The 17,248-nt window shown below is 42.2% G+C and overlaps 1 protein-coding gene across 1 annotated transcript in view; it reads left to right on the plus strand.

Annotated features, from left to right (window-relative positions):
* The window catches only part of HMCN1 (hemicentin 1), a 166,877-nt gene that overhangs the window by 44,403 nt on the left and 105,226 nt on the right, over positions 1-17,248 (plus strand). The window contains exons 6-11 of the mRNA XM_040072701.1: positions 249-355; positions 3,038-3,158; positions 3,644-3,907; positions 4,165-4,309; positions 7,924-8,045; positions 12,442-12,717. Coding sequence (XP_039928635.1) covers positions 249-355; positions 3,038-3,158; positions 3,644-3,907; positions 4,165-4,309; positions 7,924-8,045; positions 12,442-12,717 — 1,035 coding nt within the window. The remainder of the gene's footprint in view (positions 1-248; positions 356-3,037; positions 3,159-3,643; positions 3,908-4,164; positions 4,310-7,923; positions 8,046-12,441; positions 12,718-17,248) is intronic.

A 17,248-nucleotide genomic window follows, 5' to 3' on the forward strand; every position in this document is an offset into this window, starting at 1 on the left:
ACCCTTCTCTAGAGAGCCAATTTCTACATGCAACCACCCACATATAAATGAACATTTTCAGTATTCTGTCAAAGAATTACAGGGAATTTTGACTGTTGTAAATGTGATTGACTGCTAAGTAGTGAGTAAGTCAAGTATCAGAAATACATTGGTATCAAGCAACAATATTGTATTTACTCTCTGGGTTTTTTTTAAGCAACAATGTGTTTTCTCTGTCCTGTATTTACTTCCTGTTTCTGTTTTTTCAGGCAAGCAGCTCAGTAAGGGATCAGGACTGAATGAATTACTAAATATCCACAACTCTGCAAAGGTAGTAAATGTCAAAGATCCAGAGCCTGGAACATGGACAATTAAGGTAAAGTTATTGCAGAACTCATGTATGATTGTCCTGTAGCATATAAGGGGGTTGTATAAGGATTTGCTGTGTTATTTACCGTAGATACTCACAGCTGAGTCTGTGTTACAGTAAATGTCCTGTGATCTTGTATTTAATATTGGGGTGTACCTCTTTATGTAGGTAAAGCTGCATGATCCCAGCTTTCCTAAACCAATCCTACTGGTGTAGATACTTTCTGACTGAACTATTCTACTGTAGCAGTGTAAATACTCTATAGTCATTTTTGGAGGGGAAGGCACCCGGGTGAGGCACTTTATAGGCAGTGCTGAATGGATCCTGCTGTGCATTGTCCCTGCCCTAAGCACAGAGGTGCTTTGAAAAGGATCATTAATTCACACACAGCCCTGGGGGAAGCTGTTGATCCTGCTGCAGAACGGCAGACCTGCAGCTACAAAAGCATGTTGAGCTCAGCAGCTCTGGGAAGAATTGTTTGAATGTCTGTCTAGGACTGGGGGCTTATCAAATGAGGGACAGGGACTTTTTCTATGGGCAGATAGTGATGGGACAAGAGGGAAAGGTTTTAAGCTGCCAGAGGGCAGGGATAGATGTGCTATTGGGAAGGAATTGTTCCCTGTGAGGCTGAGAAAGCCCTGGCACAGGGTGCCCAGAGAAGCTGTGGCTGCCCCTGGATCCCTGGAAGTGTCCAAGGCCAGGCTGGACAGGGCTTGGAGCAAGCTGGGCTAGTGGAAGATGTCCCTGCCCATGGCAAGGGGTGGCACTGGGTGACCTTTTAAGGTCCCTTCCAGTTCCATGATTCTATGACCAAAAGTACTGAAAACTCCAGTACAGAGACAACCCAATGGCCTGTTAAAAATTAGAACAGTCCCCTCGTGCCTGGCTGCAACTGCTGGGAGGTTTTTTTGGGGTTGGGAGGTTTTTTGTTTTTTTGGTTTTTTTCCTAAGCTCGGCATAATGCTGTCTCCAGCTCCATGGAGAGCATGGATAAAAACATACATTCAAATTGATGTATTTTGAGTTAAAAAAGAAATCAAGAAAATCTCTTGAATATGTAATTGAAATATTTCAATCTAAATTTTATAAGCAAGCCAGGTCATGCATTTCTTCATAGATACCTGTATTTTGGACAAATTTTTGATTTGTTTGCGAGACAGGAAGGCATCTTTCACAAATATCTATTTGCTCTTTTGATTATACTCATGCAACCTGGGAGGGGAAACACTAATGTACAGTCTGTGTAATCCATGTTCAACTACAAATAAAGAGAAGACACCTAAAGATAATAATTGGAAAGCAGTCCTGTGTGATAAAACTAACTCGTGGTGTTTGCCTGAAGACCCTCAGCTCCTAGACATGACAGTGAGAGATGTTTTTGTTGCTATTAGAAAACGGTAAAATTTTATAAGGTTATTCTGGCCTTAAAACTTAGAAATATCCAAAGGTCTGAGTAATTCACAAAGAGAAATGATTTCCCAGTATGTTTTTCTGTGGATTGTTTACTCGGCCTTAGTCACTGGCTTGGTTTATTTACCCAAAGATTTTAAGACTTAAGTCTTAAGCTTTGTGAAAATTTTATTCACGCCATAAACTCCTTATACAGATGCACCAAGCTATAAAAACATAACTTTATCACTGAATGTATGAAATTTTAACTGGCCATTAATGCTTGATACCTTGAGTTGTTTGGCACAATTAAATATTTCTTCATATTGTTAACAGCTGGCTTATATAAAAAAGGCTTTAGTGGTGCTATTTCTGAGGTGAAAGGCTAACTAAATAGAAGGAAATACATTGTTTTAATCAGATTGATAATTGATTTGTCATGGTGTCTAATGCCTGTCCCAAGGCTGTTATGAGAAACAACTGTTTAATTTGATACTCTCATGCAGCAGTGGCAGAGGGGGGGTTACTCTGGAGTAACCTCTCTTCCAGAGAGCTGCAGGAATTTGAGAATGGATCAGGTAAAATTCCAGTGAATGCTCAGTGGAAGCTTCCAGATACCTGAAGGGTGTAGGAGTAGGTGAGGAGGAAAAGCCATGGGTTCCTCTGCACCTTTGGCAAGTAGCACTTGACCTTTCTCTGCCTAGAATCATAGGAAGTAACATAAAATTACTTTGATTTGTCTTCTTTAAGATGAAAGACTTGTATCAAAGCAGCTGTACTCTCCAGAACATGAAGCTCAGGCTGTTCAAGGGTGATGGATGGGTGGGGGTTGTTCTGATTTGTTTTTTGCTGATGGAAGCAGAACGACAAGGTGAGGGTACAAGGGTATAGACCAGAGGGGAGAGGTACCTGTGCACCCTCTGCTTTCCCCTTCACTGGGGAAGAGAAGCACCTTTAATGCATAGATTTTTTTTGTTGAGCTCTGGTTCACTCACCATTTCCTAGCAGAGTTTGTAATGGTCAGGTCCTAACTCCCAGACCACTCCCATTGCCGGCACTGGCACGTGGCGAGGAGTTGTTGGTTTGTTGGTGTGATTTATGTCCGAGACAAACTGGCTGTCTTTGCTGACACAACTGTAGGGTCCGGATGTGAAGGCAAATGATTTTCCTTACAGCTTCAGCCGTGAGGCTCCTGTGTGCTGCTGTTAAGCGTGCAGCAGTCAGTCCCTGAGCTCAGTGGCTGGCTCAGCCTCTGTGCGGTCCCTGCAGCGCTGATCCCATGTGCTGGCTGTTTTGCAGACCTCAAGCAGCGGGAGGCACTCTGTGCGCATCACGGGGCTCAGCACCATCGACTTCCGGGCTGGCTTCTCCAGGAAGCCCACCTTGGACTTTAAAAAAACATCCAGCAGGCCAGTGCAAGGTTTGTTTCCACTGTAGCCCATGTTAAATAGCTTCAGGCCCCCAAAATCGAGTAGAGCTCTATGATGAGCTTTGTGATAACTAAAGGGATGCTGTGGGTCGGTGCCTGGGAGGGCTTTGGATCTGTGCGACATAAATACAGATATTTTTAACTATGCCTCAAAATTGCAGTGCTTTTTCTGTTATTTTTGGAGCTTCAGAAAAAGGCCTTGGCCCAGGGGCATGGTGAGGAGTTAATAAAGAAGCTGCTATTTCAGAAACACCTGTTGGAAATCAGTAATTTAAACTCTCCCCAGCTGGGTCTCCTCACAGCTAATAAGCAGAGCTCAGTTCAGCACAATTTAGCCTCTTCCTACTGAGTAGGTAAGGACTGGAGCTGAATGCTGCATTCATGGGGTAGTGAGCCATGCAGATGGAATTTAATCTTTCATGTTTTAGTTACCTGTTTTCTTTACCACTTTAAATAGCATCTTTCTGTTTTTCTAGGGATTCCTACCTTCATGCTGCTGAATACCACAGGGATCCTGCTTCCAGCTAGAGTAGACCGACTGGAACTTCTGAGTGTTACAGGGGAACTCCTTAAGACTTTGCCTGTGAAATACTATCCTGACAGAAGGCCCTATGGACTATGGAATATTTCTGACTTCATTCCACCAGATGAAGCTTTTTTTGTTAAAATAACAGGCTATGACAAGGATGACTATCTTTTTCAGAGAGTTTCAAGTGTTTTGTTTTCTAGTATTACTCCTGGTAAGTGATTTTCACTTGAGTTGACTGTTCATTTGTCTCATCTGAATCAGTTAAAATTGAGATCTTGTATGCTTTTATACCTTATGCAAGTACTTTCTGTGCTGTTTCCTTCCAAAGTTCTGTCTGTAGTTCATGATGGTGAATACCTACCAAGTGGGGCTTTATCAGAAACTGAGCTTCCTTTTAATAAAAAGAAAGGCTAGGATGTGTGTTAGTAGCTGTTAATATACTTTGTGGGGAACGTTTTCTTTCTTCAGATGCCCCCAAAGTTACAATGCCCATGAAGACTCCAGGATATTATTTACAGCCAGGCTCTGTTCCTTGCCATGTTGAAAGCCTTATACCTTTTACTCAGCATTTTACTAAAAATGGAGTAAAACTGGGAGTGGATCAATTCTTCAAGTAAGTAGTGACCTTACTTTTTTTTTTCACTTACTTTTTTCACAATGCTGCTTCATTTCCTATTTATAGCTTATGATTTCTGTTATTATTTACTGCCATGTGCTGTCTCTACATCCTGCTACTTCCAGACTGTAATTTTTGGTTCTCTTCATCAGGAAAGCTGTATTTTATGGATATATTGATAATATTTATATATATAGAGATATATCTATATATGATACATAGAGGAGGGTGTACACTCTGTACATGTGATGGGATTTTTAAGGTTCTGGCCTAGATTCCCCTCAGATGTGTGCTCTGAAATTATGATAAATTGGGTCTAAAAGTCTAGAGGGCAACTGGTTTTAATCTACATTTTTAAAAGTTATACAAAATTGGTAACTAGCTTTGTTTATTAAACACACCCCTCACTCTGGCCCCAGTGATATGTAGAGGACTGGGCATATATTAATTTGTTTGATTTTTAATGCCTTTCATGGATGCCATAGAAGTATGCCCTATGACCTGCCCTAGAAAGTTTCATCTTCAGCAAATCTCTCAAAATAACATATTTATGTGGTATGTACCAGAAGGCTCTTCAGATTCCAGTATAGAAAAAGAATTGTGCGCCCTTTCTCTGTAGGGTGACAGAAGAATAATAATAAAAAGGTAAATTAGTAAAAATACTCCTAAGGTGCTCCTTTTAATTCTGTTTGTGAAAACCAAAAGGGAAGTGTGCACTAGCAAACAGTGTCAGCAGCCTCCTGTGCAGCCCAAAGCACCTCAGGAGCAGACTAAATTCTGCACTCCCCAGCAGGTATTGCATACCCAAGTAAGCTCATCCTGCAGCTCCCCTGTGTACTGTTGGCAGTGGGAAATGCTGCAGCTTGGTGTGGTTTGGGTTTGGATGAGGTGCCAGTGGCACATAGTCAGCCCCAGCAGAGCACGTACTTGGGCTGCTGTGTCATGTTTTCTGTTCCTTAGGTATCAAACTCCACGCTTCTCCTTGTTCTTCGCACATCCAGCACCACTGATTCGGCTGCGTTTTTCTTTTTTCTGTTACAGAGCTGTCATTATGAATGAATGCATTATCCAAGTTAATTTAACAAAACATAACTCAAGCCAAATATTGTTGGTCACAGTTAAATAGGATCTAATTGAGCTTGGCTTGTTTGCCTCGTATTTGTAGTGAAGTTCTAGGCAGGGTTTGTCCAGCTTAGTAGTTCAGTCCAGATTTGAACTCTAGTATTCCTCTGCATTAAATGAGTTTTGTTTTGGTGTTGAGATATCTTTGCTCAACTGTTTTAATATTTTTTTCAAAACCTAAATAGTTTACAAGTTGAGTATCATATTTCTATTGTGACAGTTGTCTATGTGAAAGTGCCCTTAGAATGACTGCAGGTTCAGGGTTCATGAGGAGAACAGACTTTGCAATTTGAATACTTTTTTTACTTTGGTTCCAGAGATACTATCAGCTGCAATAATAATTCCTAATTTTAGATGAATAACGTATGTTAGGAAGAAGAAATTTTTGTAAAATTGTAGCAGCTTTGTCTTTCTGCATTTCTGCATCCTGTGGTAGTGTAGTAAAAAAATTTGGATTTTGCTTAATATTCCAGTGCATTTTTGACCAGCCTGATATAGGAGGTCAAGAGCCGTAGCTGAGCACCTCATTCCAGGGGGGAATCAGTGGGAACTGAGCACTAGAGTGTCTTTACAATTCATTCTGTATTATAAATAGCAGATCCCACCAATCCTGCAGAGATTAGAAACCGCAAAAATAAGACATTCAATTCTGACGAGAAAGGCAATTAATGTTGTTAATCAAAACAACAATCATGATAATTAAAAATTTCACTCATAATCCACTGATACTTGTGGTTGCTATTCAAGTCTAGTAAACCATGCAGAATAGATCCCTCCAAACCATGTGCTAGAAAGTGAAATTATAGGTTTCATTTTTCCCTGTGAGCCACAGCCTTCTGCTGGTGCGTTCTCAGCTGGGTCTGGAGCAGTGTGGTGGAGGTGTCCAGGAGGTGAGGTCTGTCACAACCCAAGCACCACTGTGCTCTCTGCAGTGACTGAGAACCAGGGAGTCATCTGGGCTTTGGAGTTTGAATGTTTGTAGTTCCCCAGCTGCCCAGACAAACAGCTCAATCAGCAGCTTGTATGTACAGTAAAATGAAATTGGAAGGTAATGGTGGTGCTAGAATGTGCTGTTTTATCCCCTGACAAGTGCTGTGACTTGTGTGCAGTTACAGCTCCTCACCCAATGCCCATGTGTGGAGTAGATGCCCTGAGCCATGTGTTAGTCCTTGCTGCCAATGTTGTTTCATATTTTAAATTTTTCTTTAATAGTCCACCACAGGTCTTTGTTTTTCCAAGCTGTTCCACCCCACTGGGCACATTTCCCTTTGTGCTTCTGTTCTCAAGGCTTCCATGTTTGACATCTGGTGTGTAGCATGAGTCAGGAAGGAAGCAGAACAGGATTGCCTAACTTCACTTTTAACATACTTTCCATGAAACAGTGGAGTTTCTCACTCATTATTTGGAAGAAACACCACCTTTTTCTTTAGTGCCGGCAGTTGCTGCCATGTCCATGTGCCAGCATTGCATTGGGAAATGTCATAGATTTGAAGTATGATATATTAGGTTATCTGGAGTAAGTATGAAGTAAGAGGGAACAAATAGGAAGCCATTTAAGGTCACCATACACTGTTTTCATTTGTGGTGTGGTTGGATTGTCTGTCTAATGGTGCTACAGCATTGAACTCCCATGCATATTCCAAGTCTCTTGTTCCTTCTGTATCCTTTAAGGGCTGATAAATCAATCTATTCAGACAAACAAAGGGGTCATTAATGTAGTGTTTTCCTGTAATGTGGCAATGACTTGCCAAAGCTCTCACAGATATTTTGGTGCTTATCAGTTTTTTGTTTATGTGCCATAGCAACAGGCCATGGGGAGCACTGGGACACTGCAGAACCATTGGTTTGCTCATTTATGTTGTCCTCTGTGTGTCTGTAGCACCAGGAGTTTATAAAATGTGGTTTTGAATCATGAGAAACTGAGAATGTTTGTTTTGAAGCACATGTAAGCAGCTTAGGTAGCTACAATTTTATTTCTTTCTTGCTTTCACATTGTGTGTGATACCAACATGGTGTTACTGCCCAACAGCCTTGGCCTTGCTGGGATCTAGAGGAAACCTGCAGTGGTTCTCTGGATTCCTGTACCTGTGACTTTGGGAAGCTCAGGTGGGAGGATGAGGCCTTGTTGCCTTTGCGGGTAGGAGGCATGGGCTTGGTACCACGAACTGGCTCTGCACAGAAACTTGCTGACATCAAGGAATGTGTCTTCTCAGGTCGGAAATACAACAGAGCACAAGCAGCTGAGGGAATGACAGCAAATACACTGCCTTTGGGTTTTGTGTGACAACTGCTGACTTCTTAAACGTTTATTTTTTGACGTGCAAGTGGGACATTCTGCAAAATCTTGTGAGAAAATATCATCTATAAAGTGACATCCAATTTGATTTTCTTAATGACTGTGAAACTCTCCTGTGTCTGCAATCAGGAAACCAAGCTGCTGTAGCTCTTGGTTTCTTGAGAGATTCAGTGAATGCCCTTTTCTCCTGCAGAGAATCATCCAGCATAAGCTGGGATATTGCCCAGGTGTCTGTGTCCGACGAGGGCTTTTATGAGTGTGTGGCCACCAGCACTGCGGGGACGGGACGCGCGCAGACGTTCCTCGATGTGTCAGGTGCGTCCCAGCTGCCCTTCTGGGGTGAATTTCTTGGGCTTGAACACTTAAGAAAAGCCTGTGGGGCTGATACAATACATTCCCTGTTTTAAGTGTATTTTTAATTACTGTGGGTTTTTTTTCTCACCCATTTCCACAAGTGAGCTGAGGTTTATCTAAGAAACCTGTTTTAAATATTACGGTTGGTTTGGTTTTAGTTCCTGTTATCAGTTCGACTTGCAGAATAGATCTGACCTGTAGAATCCAAAACTTAAATCTCAGACTTCAATTTTTCTCATTTTTATTTTACTTTGTAGCAATTATATGTTGGCTTGATTGTATGTATGTGTTTTATCATAGAAAAGGAAGTACAAAAGTTGCATTCAAATTTCTGCTTCTTTACAATACAAAATTCAGTAAATTGTTGGAAATCTCATCTACTGAATCTCTTAAAAGAGGTAATAAAAAGAGGAAGTAAAATGAATGAGGTAAAAAATAGGCCTAATCACAAAGATAATTTTGAATGAACAGTAGGCTTATTTCTGTCTGTGGGTGGATGGATGAGACCCCTGCCCATACTATAGTAAATTTTGTCACTTAATTTTTCACAGTTGCAATGTAGACAGAGTGAGAGAGAAGAATAATTTCTGGTTTGCAGCAAAGATCCATTCTATACTGCCTTGTGTTGGTGTTGATCAGATATGAGTCTTGAAGCAAGTGAAAGCTGTTGCCGTTGAGCTGGAAAAACACTGGAGCAGTTAATTTTCTGTGATGAAGGGAATGGGAGAACTCAGAACAACATTTTTAACTCAGGGTTTCATTTAATTGCTTGGAATTAAGTTGTCTTGCCTCTTATCTCCTGCAGTAGCTACTTCAGGTAAATTAACCTGAGTCACAGAATCACAAAACAATTCAGGCTGGAGGGACCTTTGGAAATCACCTAGTCCAATTCACAGCTCAAAGAGAATTAACTTCCAAGCTTGATTATGTTTTTCAGGAACTTGTCCAATCAGTCTTTGAATGTCCCTAAGGGTGGTGATTTCACAAGTTCATGGGCAGCCTTCAGTGCTTAACTACCCCCACTAGGAAAATATTTTGTATGTCTGGTCAGAATTTCCCCTGCTGCATGTTATGAACAGAGACTCTCTCTTTTTTTTTTTTTTTTTTTTTTTTTTTTTTTTTTTTTTTTTTTTCTTTTCTTTTTTTCCTCTCCTGTGCCCTGAGAACACTCTGATTGTGTATTCCCTAAAACAACCCTCTAAGAAGCTGAAGAGAGTGGCTCCATAAACCTTCTCTTTTCCAGGCCAAGATACTCCTTTTATTGTACTATGAGCAAATTCAAAGAAACCAGTGTGAGCATTGATTTTGTGCAAGGCAAAGTTTGTAGAGAGAGAGCCTTCTTGGACCAAAGGATGAATTTGAGGAGAGGAACCTCCTTTTATTCACACAAAGTAGAGCAGAATGTAACAGTAACATCTGTGCTTACCCAAGTCCTGGTTCTAGAGCTCTAGTTTATTATTTGGCCACAAAAATCTTTCAAGCAGAAAGGATATCCCCATATACTGTTTCAAACCATGACTTGGTGGGCATGAAAATTCTTAATCTTGAAGTTGCAGCCATTCTCCCCATCAAAGGGAAACGTGAAAGAGAATGCTGACCTTTTTCTTGTGATGTTGGTAGCACTTGAAAGCCAAGAGGAATGAGGGGAAAAATCCCATATCCCCTCATTTACAAAGCACAAGAGAGAGCCTGGAACTGAGTCACTGTGTAAACATGACAGTTTGTTCTGTTTGGAGCCCTGCAGAGGATTAATGGGAGGGAGATGCTTTGAAATCCTTGTGTACAAATATTTGCAAGAAAATTACTTGAAATTTCTTCTTAAAACAAAGTAAACAATCTTTTCAAGTGTTCTTGGTTTACCCAGCTGACAGACAGTATATCACAGATAATCCATTCTGGCAGCTGCTGTGTGAAAGTTATTGGAGCTGTGCCAACGTTTTCTCATTTCACAGAAAGCAAACACTTGAGTTTGACTTTGTTTTACTCGTATTAAATCTTTAAAATGTCAAATGGCTCATTAGCTTGTGCAGCACCCTTACTGAAGGGCCAGTGAAGTGCTGGGGGATGGCTGAGTGTGAGCACTGCTGTGGGCAGAGGCTGGGGTAGTCCAAAACTGGTGTTGTCCCACTAGACCAAGTCAAAAGATGGGGATTACAGTCTTGTACTGGCCTCATCTCTCTCTTTCCTGAGTTTAGGTAACATATTCGATGATAAGCCTGTGGAAAGCAGTAGAAGATGTATTGTTTCTCCCAAACACCCCAACCCTAGAAGTACAAGGGAGAAACTCCATTCAGTAAGCAAGTGTAGCTTTCCCTGACTCTCCTCTGCATGGAATAAAGTCTATGGGTTTGGCAATGGGGTGATTGCTGTCGGGACTGTTTGTGTAGGGGGGCAGAGTTGCACACCCAGCACACAGTGCTGTGTAGGGATCCAGCATGGAGCTTGTGAACCTCACCTGAGACCCACCCCCCCACCAGGAGACCTTGAGGAGGAGGGTTTATGGCTGGTTCTGAATTTAGGAATAACTTCAACACTTAATAAATACAGATTTTTTTTTTTTTTTTAATTCTCTGTCACCCTTACTTTTTTTTAGGATAGTTGTGTTTTAGTGTGTACTGATAAAGATTTGATCTTGCTTTTATAGCTGTCTCATTTCTGCACAAGCATCCCTCTCAAAGTATTATTTATTGTGGAGTTTTCTTTGTTCAAGAACCAGTCTGGGGAAAACCAAATGGAATATATGTGGTATTTTTAATGGGAATGCATAGTCATAATTAATTTTCTTTCTTGAAATGTTTCCTCCTTGATCAGTAATATCTCAAGGAGGGGCAAAATAACTGCTGCTATTTTAAGCATCTGTGATTTCAAAGTTGAATTTCAGTAGAAAACTACTGCACCTGCTTTCTTCTGGGAGCATGATAGAACTGTACAGGTGGGTTGGGTAGAAAGAAGATAACAAATATTGGGAGTTACAACATAAAATATGTACAGGAAAAGATAATTAAATTCCGAGAGATTTGAGTGGAAGTGAGAGTTGAAGCATGTTGTACATAGCTGCAGGGATTCTTTCTGCCTAGCTGCCAGAGCTCATCCCATGTACCAGGGACACCTTGTGTCCAGCAGCACAGCACTGCCCAAGGTCCCTGCGGGCTTCAAGAACTGGGGCTGGGACCCCAGGCTCCCAGGAGCTGGTGCCAGTGGCAAGGGGTTCCTAAACCCCTGGTCTGACTCCAGCAGCTGGCACCCAGTCTACTCACACTGGTCCCCTGGTAGCTGACACTGAATATTTGTAGGGATACAGAGAAGGGACAGGGACTGAGGTTGCCTTGGAGACTTAAAGAAGGGATTTACTAGTGAGAGAGGACAAGCTGCGCTGGTCAGACCAGGGCTGGGGCAGACATGGCACTGAGTGGTGGTACTTTACAGGGGACAGGCCCCTTTTATGCCCTTTCCTGCTTATTCTTCCCTTTTCTCCTCTCTGATTCACTTCCCTGCATATTCCTGCATGAATTCACCAGCTGCCCCTCACCCCCACCATAGTAGGGACCTTTGTTGTGTTTGTGTCCTTACCAGCTGTACAGCCTGGGCTGGCCCCTGTGTGCAGTGATGCTGGTAACTTTGGGTGCCCTTCAGTCAGCATGAAGAGGAGTGGCTGTTGGCCGTGTGTCTGTCTGTGTACTGTGTTTATTACCTCCCCTTTTCCTATATTTCAAGAGGTCCTTAATCAAATAAGGATTTGCATGGATGCTTTCTCCTTCCACATTTCTATATAGAATCCCTCATGAAAAGAACTCACTAATGGTGTTAACTTGGTTCTGTTGTTGCTGCTGGAAGAATTTCCTACTAACATATTTTTTTCCATACACAACCTGTAAAAATCTACTGCATAGCTCAGATGCCACCAGGTGGGGTCACACGTGGGGCAGAGATCACACTCAGAGGCCTGTGGTGGTCCTGTCTCCCTCTTGTTGCTGTGACACTGATCCCTTGTGGCTGTGCTCAAAGAACACAGAGCTGCCTCTTGTCATACAGGATATGATTTTTCATCCTACAGGATGTGGTAGTTTGGATCTAGACCAGCTGTGTCCTTGCAATGTGAGCTCCTGGCAGGTAGCTCAGCATCGGAGAATGAGGCTGCTGCCCTGGGTTCTGTTCGTGGCTTCAGAATGGGACATGAAACCAAATATTAAATAATTCATTAAATTTAATATTTAACCCCTAATCTATTAGATAAATAATTAAAATATTACAATTTTTTTTGTTCTGTAGTGTGCCTGAAGTTTTTTATCAAGGATGCACAAATGCTGAAAGTTTGCCAAACACGCATCTCTCACGCCTTTGTTCTCTGTTCCTGCAGAGCCCCCGCCCGTGCTCCAGGTGCCCAGCAATGTGACGGTGGTGCCCGGGGCCGCGGCGGTGCTGAGCTGCCTGGTGCTGAGCGCGGGGCACTACAACCTGACGTGGCAGCGGCACGGGCGCGATGCGCGCCTGCAGGATCCGCTGCGGCTCCGTGTCCTGGCTAACCTGTCCCTGGAGGTGAGGCCAGCCCGGCTGTCGGACGCGGGCAGCTACAGCTGCACCGCTGCCAACGAGGGTGGATCTGCCACGGCTTCTGTATTCCTCACTGTCCAAGGTAATGACGGGATACCATGCCCACAGCTCATTTGGCAGGGCTCGTGCTGGAGCAGGCTGCCCACAACCTTGGGCAGGCCCATCCCTGGTATTGTCTAAGGCTGTACAGAGCTCAGAGTAACCTGGGATAGTGGAAGGTGTCCCAGCCCATGGCAGACAGGGAGAGGAGCTTTAATATCCCTTCCAACCCAAGCCATTGTGTGATTTAATGAAAAATCAGTCAGAACTAAAAGATACAGCATGCATCATGTTGCAGCAGCCCTCTCACTAGAGGGTAGAAATGAGCGGGGACACAGATTTCTTGTTTATCACAGCATGAAAAGGGTCCTGGTTTGTTCCTCTTTACAGCTCAGCCATCCTGACTCCAGCCATTCACTGACCCTGGCTGCAGCGAGCTCCTGCTGTAGGTTTCCCTTGCAGCCTCTGACTGCTGGTTATTGCCTGCTAAACTCTGACTGCAGGCTTTTACCTGGCTAGACTGTGACTGCAGGCTTTTACCTGGCTAGACTGTGACTGCAGGTTCCAACAACAGGCTCTGACTGCAGACCCAGACTGACCTCACAGCAGTGATTCTTTCTCCTCAGGTTCTTTCATGATCCTCTTCTTCCCCCTTACTCAGGGTTCCTCTTCCTTCATGAGCTAGCCCCACACCCTTTCATCACACTTATCTTTGTTGGATACAGCTGTATTGGGTAATTAACACAACTGTTACTCACCAGGGGCAAGGTCATCTGTATTCCCTTCTACTGAGTGAGACCAAGTGAATGTAGGTCTGGGCTTTGGCTGTATACCAGGAACAAATTTATAAGAAAAAAAAGAAAAATTTATAAACGCAACAATTGGTATTGGAGCAAATATTTTGAAGTACTGCAGGATGTTTTTTTTTTCTATTTGTCTTGATTGTGTGGAGGTTTGAACCTTGGTTCTTTCATACCTGTCTATGGGTAAGTAGAGACAGAACTCAAAATCTTACAGAAAGAAAATGATTCTCTCACTTGTAGGTGTTCCAACATATTTCTGCTTGCAATGCTGCTGGGCCATGTTCTGTGCAGAGGGGGTACCTTCATTAATTTACTTTTCTGCTCTAATTCTAATAATTTGTTAGCTAATGGAAAACTTAGATTTATTGAAAAAAGAAATTTTGAATGAATAGCTTGATCTAAGGTGCTCCAAAACAGAGGTCAAAAGTGGAATTGTAACACTTACGAAAGGGATGTTGTTTTTCCTATATTGGTTACCAAGGTAGAATAAGTAGATGTGGAACCACTTGTGTAGGGCCTAGTACAAAATATAGAAGAGTGAAGTGTGTTTTTTCAATATCTGTTTGAATTACCCTTAGATTGCTACAGCAGAGTTATAACCTAATTTCTAACTAACTTAGATTTCTCTAACCTAAATTTTAAAAAAAGCTAAAAGGAAAAACGTAATGAAAAAAACTCACCCCCATGCATTTGGAAAACCTAGTTTTGAATTGTATGGATTTTTTCCATCAAGACCCTCATTCAAGCATGTCAAAGGCATCAAGAGAAGTGCCTCTCTGCCTCATTCATCTCTTCCTGGGATTTAGGTTTTCCTCGCTAATGTCTGTAGCTCAGAGCTTTAATACACGGACCAAATTGCTTCTGGTGTTTTTTTTTTTTTCTAGTAAAGCTGAAGAAGTTTTACTGCTGCCACAACAGAATATTGAGTTTCAAATCACTTATGTATGTAGAATGATTGTATCAAATAGTTGGGAATTATGTTTTGGCTAGTCCTGGTAGTGCTAACAGCTTTCAAACAGGTTTGAGAGAACCCTTTGGGCAGTTCAGGCAGGCCAAGCTGAGAGTCTGAGTCGCGTTATTTTTTGTAAAGGATGCTTAGAACAGAAAAAATATGTAGGAAACACTAAGCTGCAGCTGAATTCAGCTTTCTGCAGTAGTGCCTGCCTCTTCTGTTTGGAAAAAGTAATCCTACTGCCAGCCTTTCCAATGCTGCTTGCGGAAGCTGGATGGTATCTGAAGGGTTTGCAAGTGCTATTACTTGTGATCATTTTAATTTGCCTGGGCAAAATGATTTCCATCAGATTTCTGGCGGTAATCAGTGTGTGATTGTCATGTACAGCTTGCAGTGTTTGGTAGGGCCTGGAGTAGTTTTCAAAACCAGTTTTTATTTGGCAGCAAATAGTAAAGGGTGGCCAGATGTAAAAGCTACAGCTTTATGGGCTTGTCATTGTTAACATGCCAAAGAGGGGAATTTGAAATCTTGTTAATTGATGGAGATGGGTCCATGCTTTGTGTAGTTGTAAGTAATTCAGAATGTCAAGTTAAATTCGTCCTGAAGCCCTTTATTATTGTTGGACCAGCTCCATGTAGATCTCTAAATTTCGGATCATCAGAGAATAAACACTGCTTTCATCCCCGTTTTCTCTCTGGGAGAGGGGAGTTAAGGCAGAGAATAAATGCTTGTGGCTCTAAAAATAACCCAGCATCTGCTTTTCCTGCTGAAGGGGGATGTAGTAAACCCTTGTTTTGAAAGTGTTGGGTTTGATGCTGGTGTTTCTGAAAGGGAACATTCATGCGACTCCTGTGCCAGCAGCTGTGCAAATACAGCCTGGAGTCTTTGTGGGGCTGACTTTGTGCCCCAGTTGTGTGCTCTGTGCTCAGGACAACACTGTCCCCAGCCTCTCACTGCTCCCCACGACTGGGACACAGGTAAGGAACAGCCCTGTGTGAAACTTGGGCTTCTCTGTAGCCTGGGGATGTTGCCCAGAGCACTCTTTAAGGTCCTAGAATAGTTTGATAAATGCTAAGGCATCTTGATGCCCATTGAGTGCTAGGACGAAAAAGTATGTGCCCAAATTTGGAGTTGTGAAATAGTGGCTAGGTACTGTGAGGTGCTCAAGTCCTTCTATCAGATTGGTCTTGTATGGAAACATGAATGAATTTATGAGGGGATTCCTTACTTTTTCAGGTGCCTAGAGTAGTATATTGCAGCTGTGTGAGGCTGAAGATTGGCCAGGAGTGTGAAACATTGGTGATCCTATGTATTTTTCAATGTATCTCACTGATGACTGAAATTCCATGAACATTTAAACCTTTGCTTTCTGGCTTTGTTACAGCCTGGTAGGGGAAATATGAGTTTGCTATTTGCATATTTTTTAGGCTCAACTAATATAGCATATGGTGGAAGCTTGATGTTTTGTTTGTGGTGTTTTCATATATATCTCAGCAATATTGATTTGAGGGGGGGAATATAGGAATTTGGGAGCTTTTTTAAAATTAAAACAATGTGCATGGTGAAGAGATCAGTTTGTGGCAGCTTTTTCGTTTCCTTCCCCTTGAAGAATTTCAACTACAGCATTAATCGCCAGAAATTTGTGTTGTGCTAAATGTGATTTTATGGTAATCTTGGTTTTTCATGTGTTCTGGTGTAGGGGCAGACAAAGAAGGGATTATCTTGATTGTTGCAACTTTCTTTTCCCTCTACAACACAGCTGTGTAATGGGGAGGGACTTTGGCTTGTGTTTAGGTTGGGATTAGTAGAGATGTTTTGAGTTAGTAATCTGGGCATGTGATGAATTCCAGCATTGGCTTAACAAGCAGTGAAATCAGCGTCCTGCTCAGGTGCATCTTTTTATCTGAACGTATAGATGGAATAAAATAACACATGCTGTAGTTACTGTTCTGTCCACACCATGGTGGGTTTCCTTCACCTTATTATTTAAAAATGTTCAAGTGCCTGTCTGGTATCACCATCATAGCTGAAAAGTACTTTGAGCACCTGCTTGCAGGGAGCACTGTTAAACAATGCAGTATCCAGCCACACCTACAGAAAATAAGCAGATTTATTATGTGTTCTCTCTGTCCACGTGAGAAATCAAGCATCTGTTTGCCTTTGGGCATTGAAGAATTGTCATTGCTGTAGTAAGTGTTGTGCAAGTGCTGTTTGGCCAAGCCAAGGGTTGACAGGAGTGCTGTCCTGCTCTCTGCCTTAGATGTGCAGTGGGGGAAAGTGGGTCCTTGTGCTGCCTTGGGGACTGCTGGGGGCACTTCCCAGTGCCCCAAACTTGAATACAGCTGAAAATAAAAAAGATAGCCCAGGAGACAGCATGTGTGACTTGCCTCAGCAAAACAACGCTGATACTCAAGTACATCCCAGGCAGGAGCAGAAACCAGGGCAAGATGAACACAGTGGGGCTTTCAGTATGAATGTACTAATATCTGGAAGAATTCCAGGGAAGAGACTGCCCAGATGGATGCAAAGAAAATTACCTTCTTGGCATAACTCTAAATTTTTTCTGCTCTTTTCTCTGGAAAGATACAATACAGAAATAAATATCCTGGTCTTTCAGATATCTCTCTTAACTGATGGTGTGAATATTCCTCACTTAGGTCTGTGGATACACACTGTGATAATGGGCAGAGAGGAACTGGTTATGCTGCTCTGCAATCTTTAAACACTATGAAAATGGGGAATGGTGTAAAACAGAAGTGTTACTGCTTCAGTTGCTATTTCAAATTTAAAGTTAATTAAATGCAAGATGTCTGGCTGAT

Source organism: Hirundo rustica, chromosome 9 (genome assembly GCF_015227805.2).
Source record: "Hirundo rustica isolate bHirRus1 chromosome 9, bHirRus1.pri.v3, whole genome shotgun sequence".
Classification (NCBI taxonomy): domain Eukaryota; kingdom Metazoa; phylum Chordata; class Aves; order Passeriformes; family Hirundinidae; genus Hirundo; species Hirundo rustica.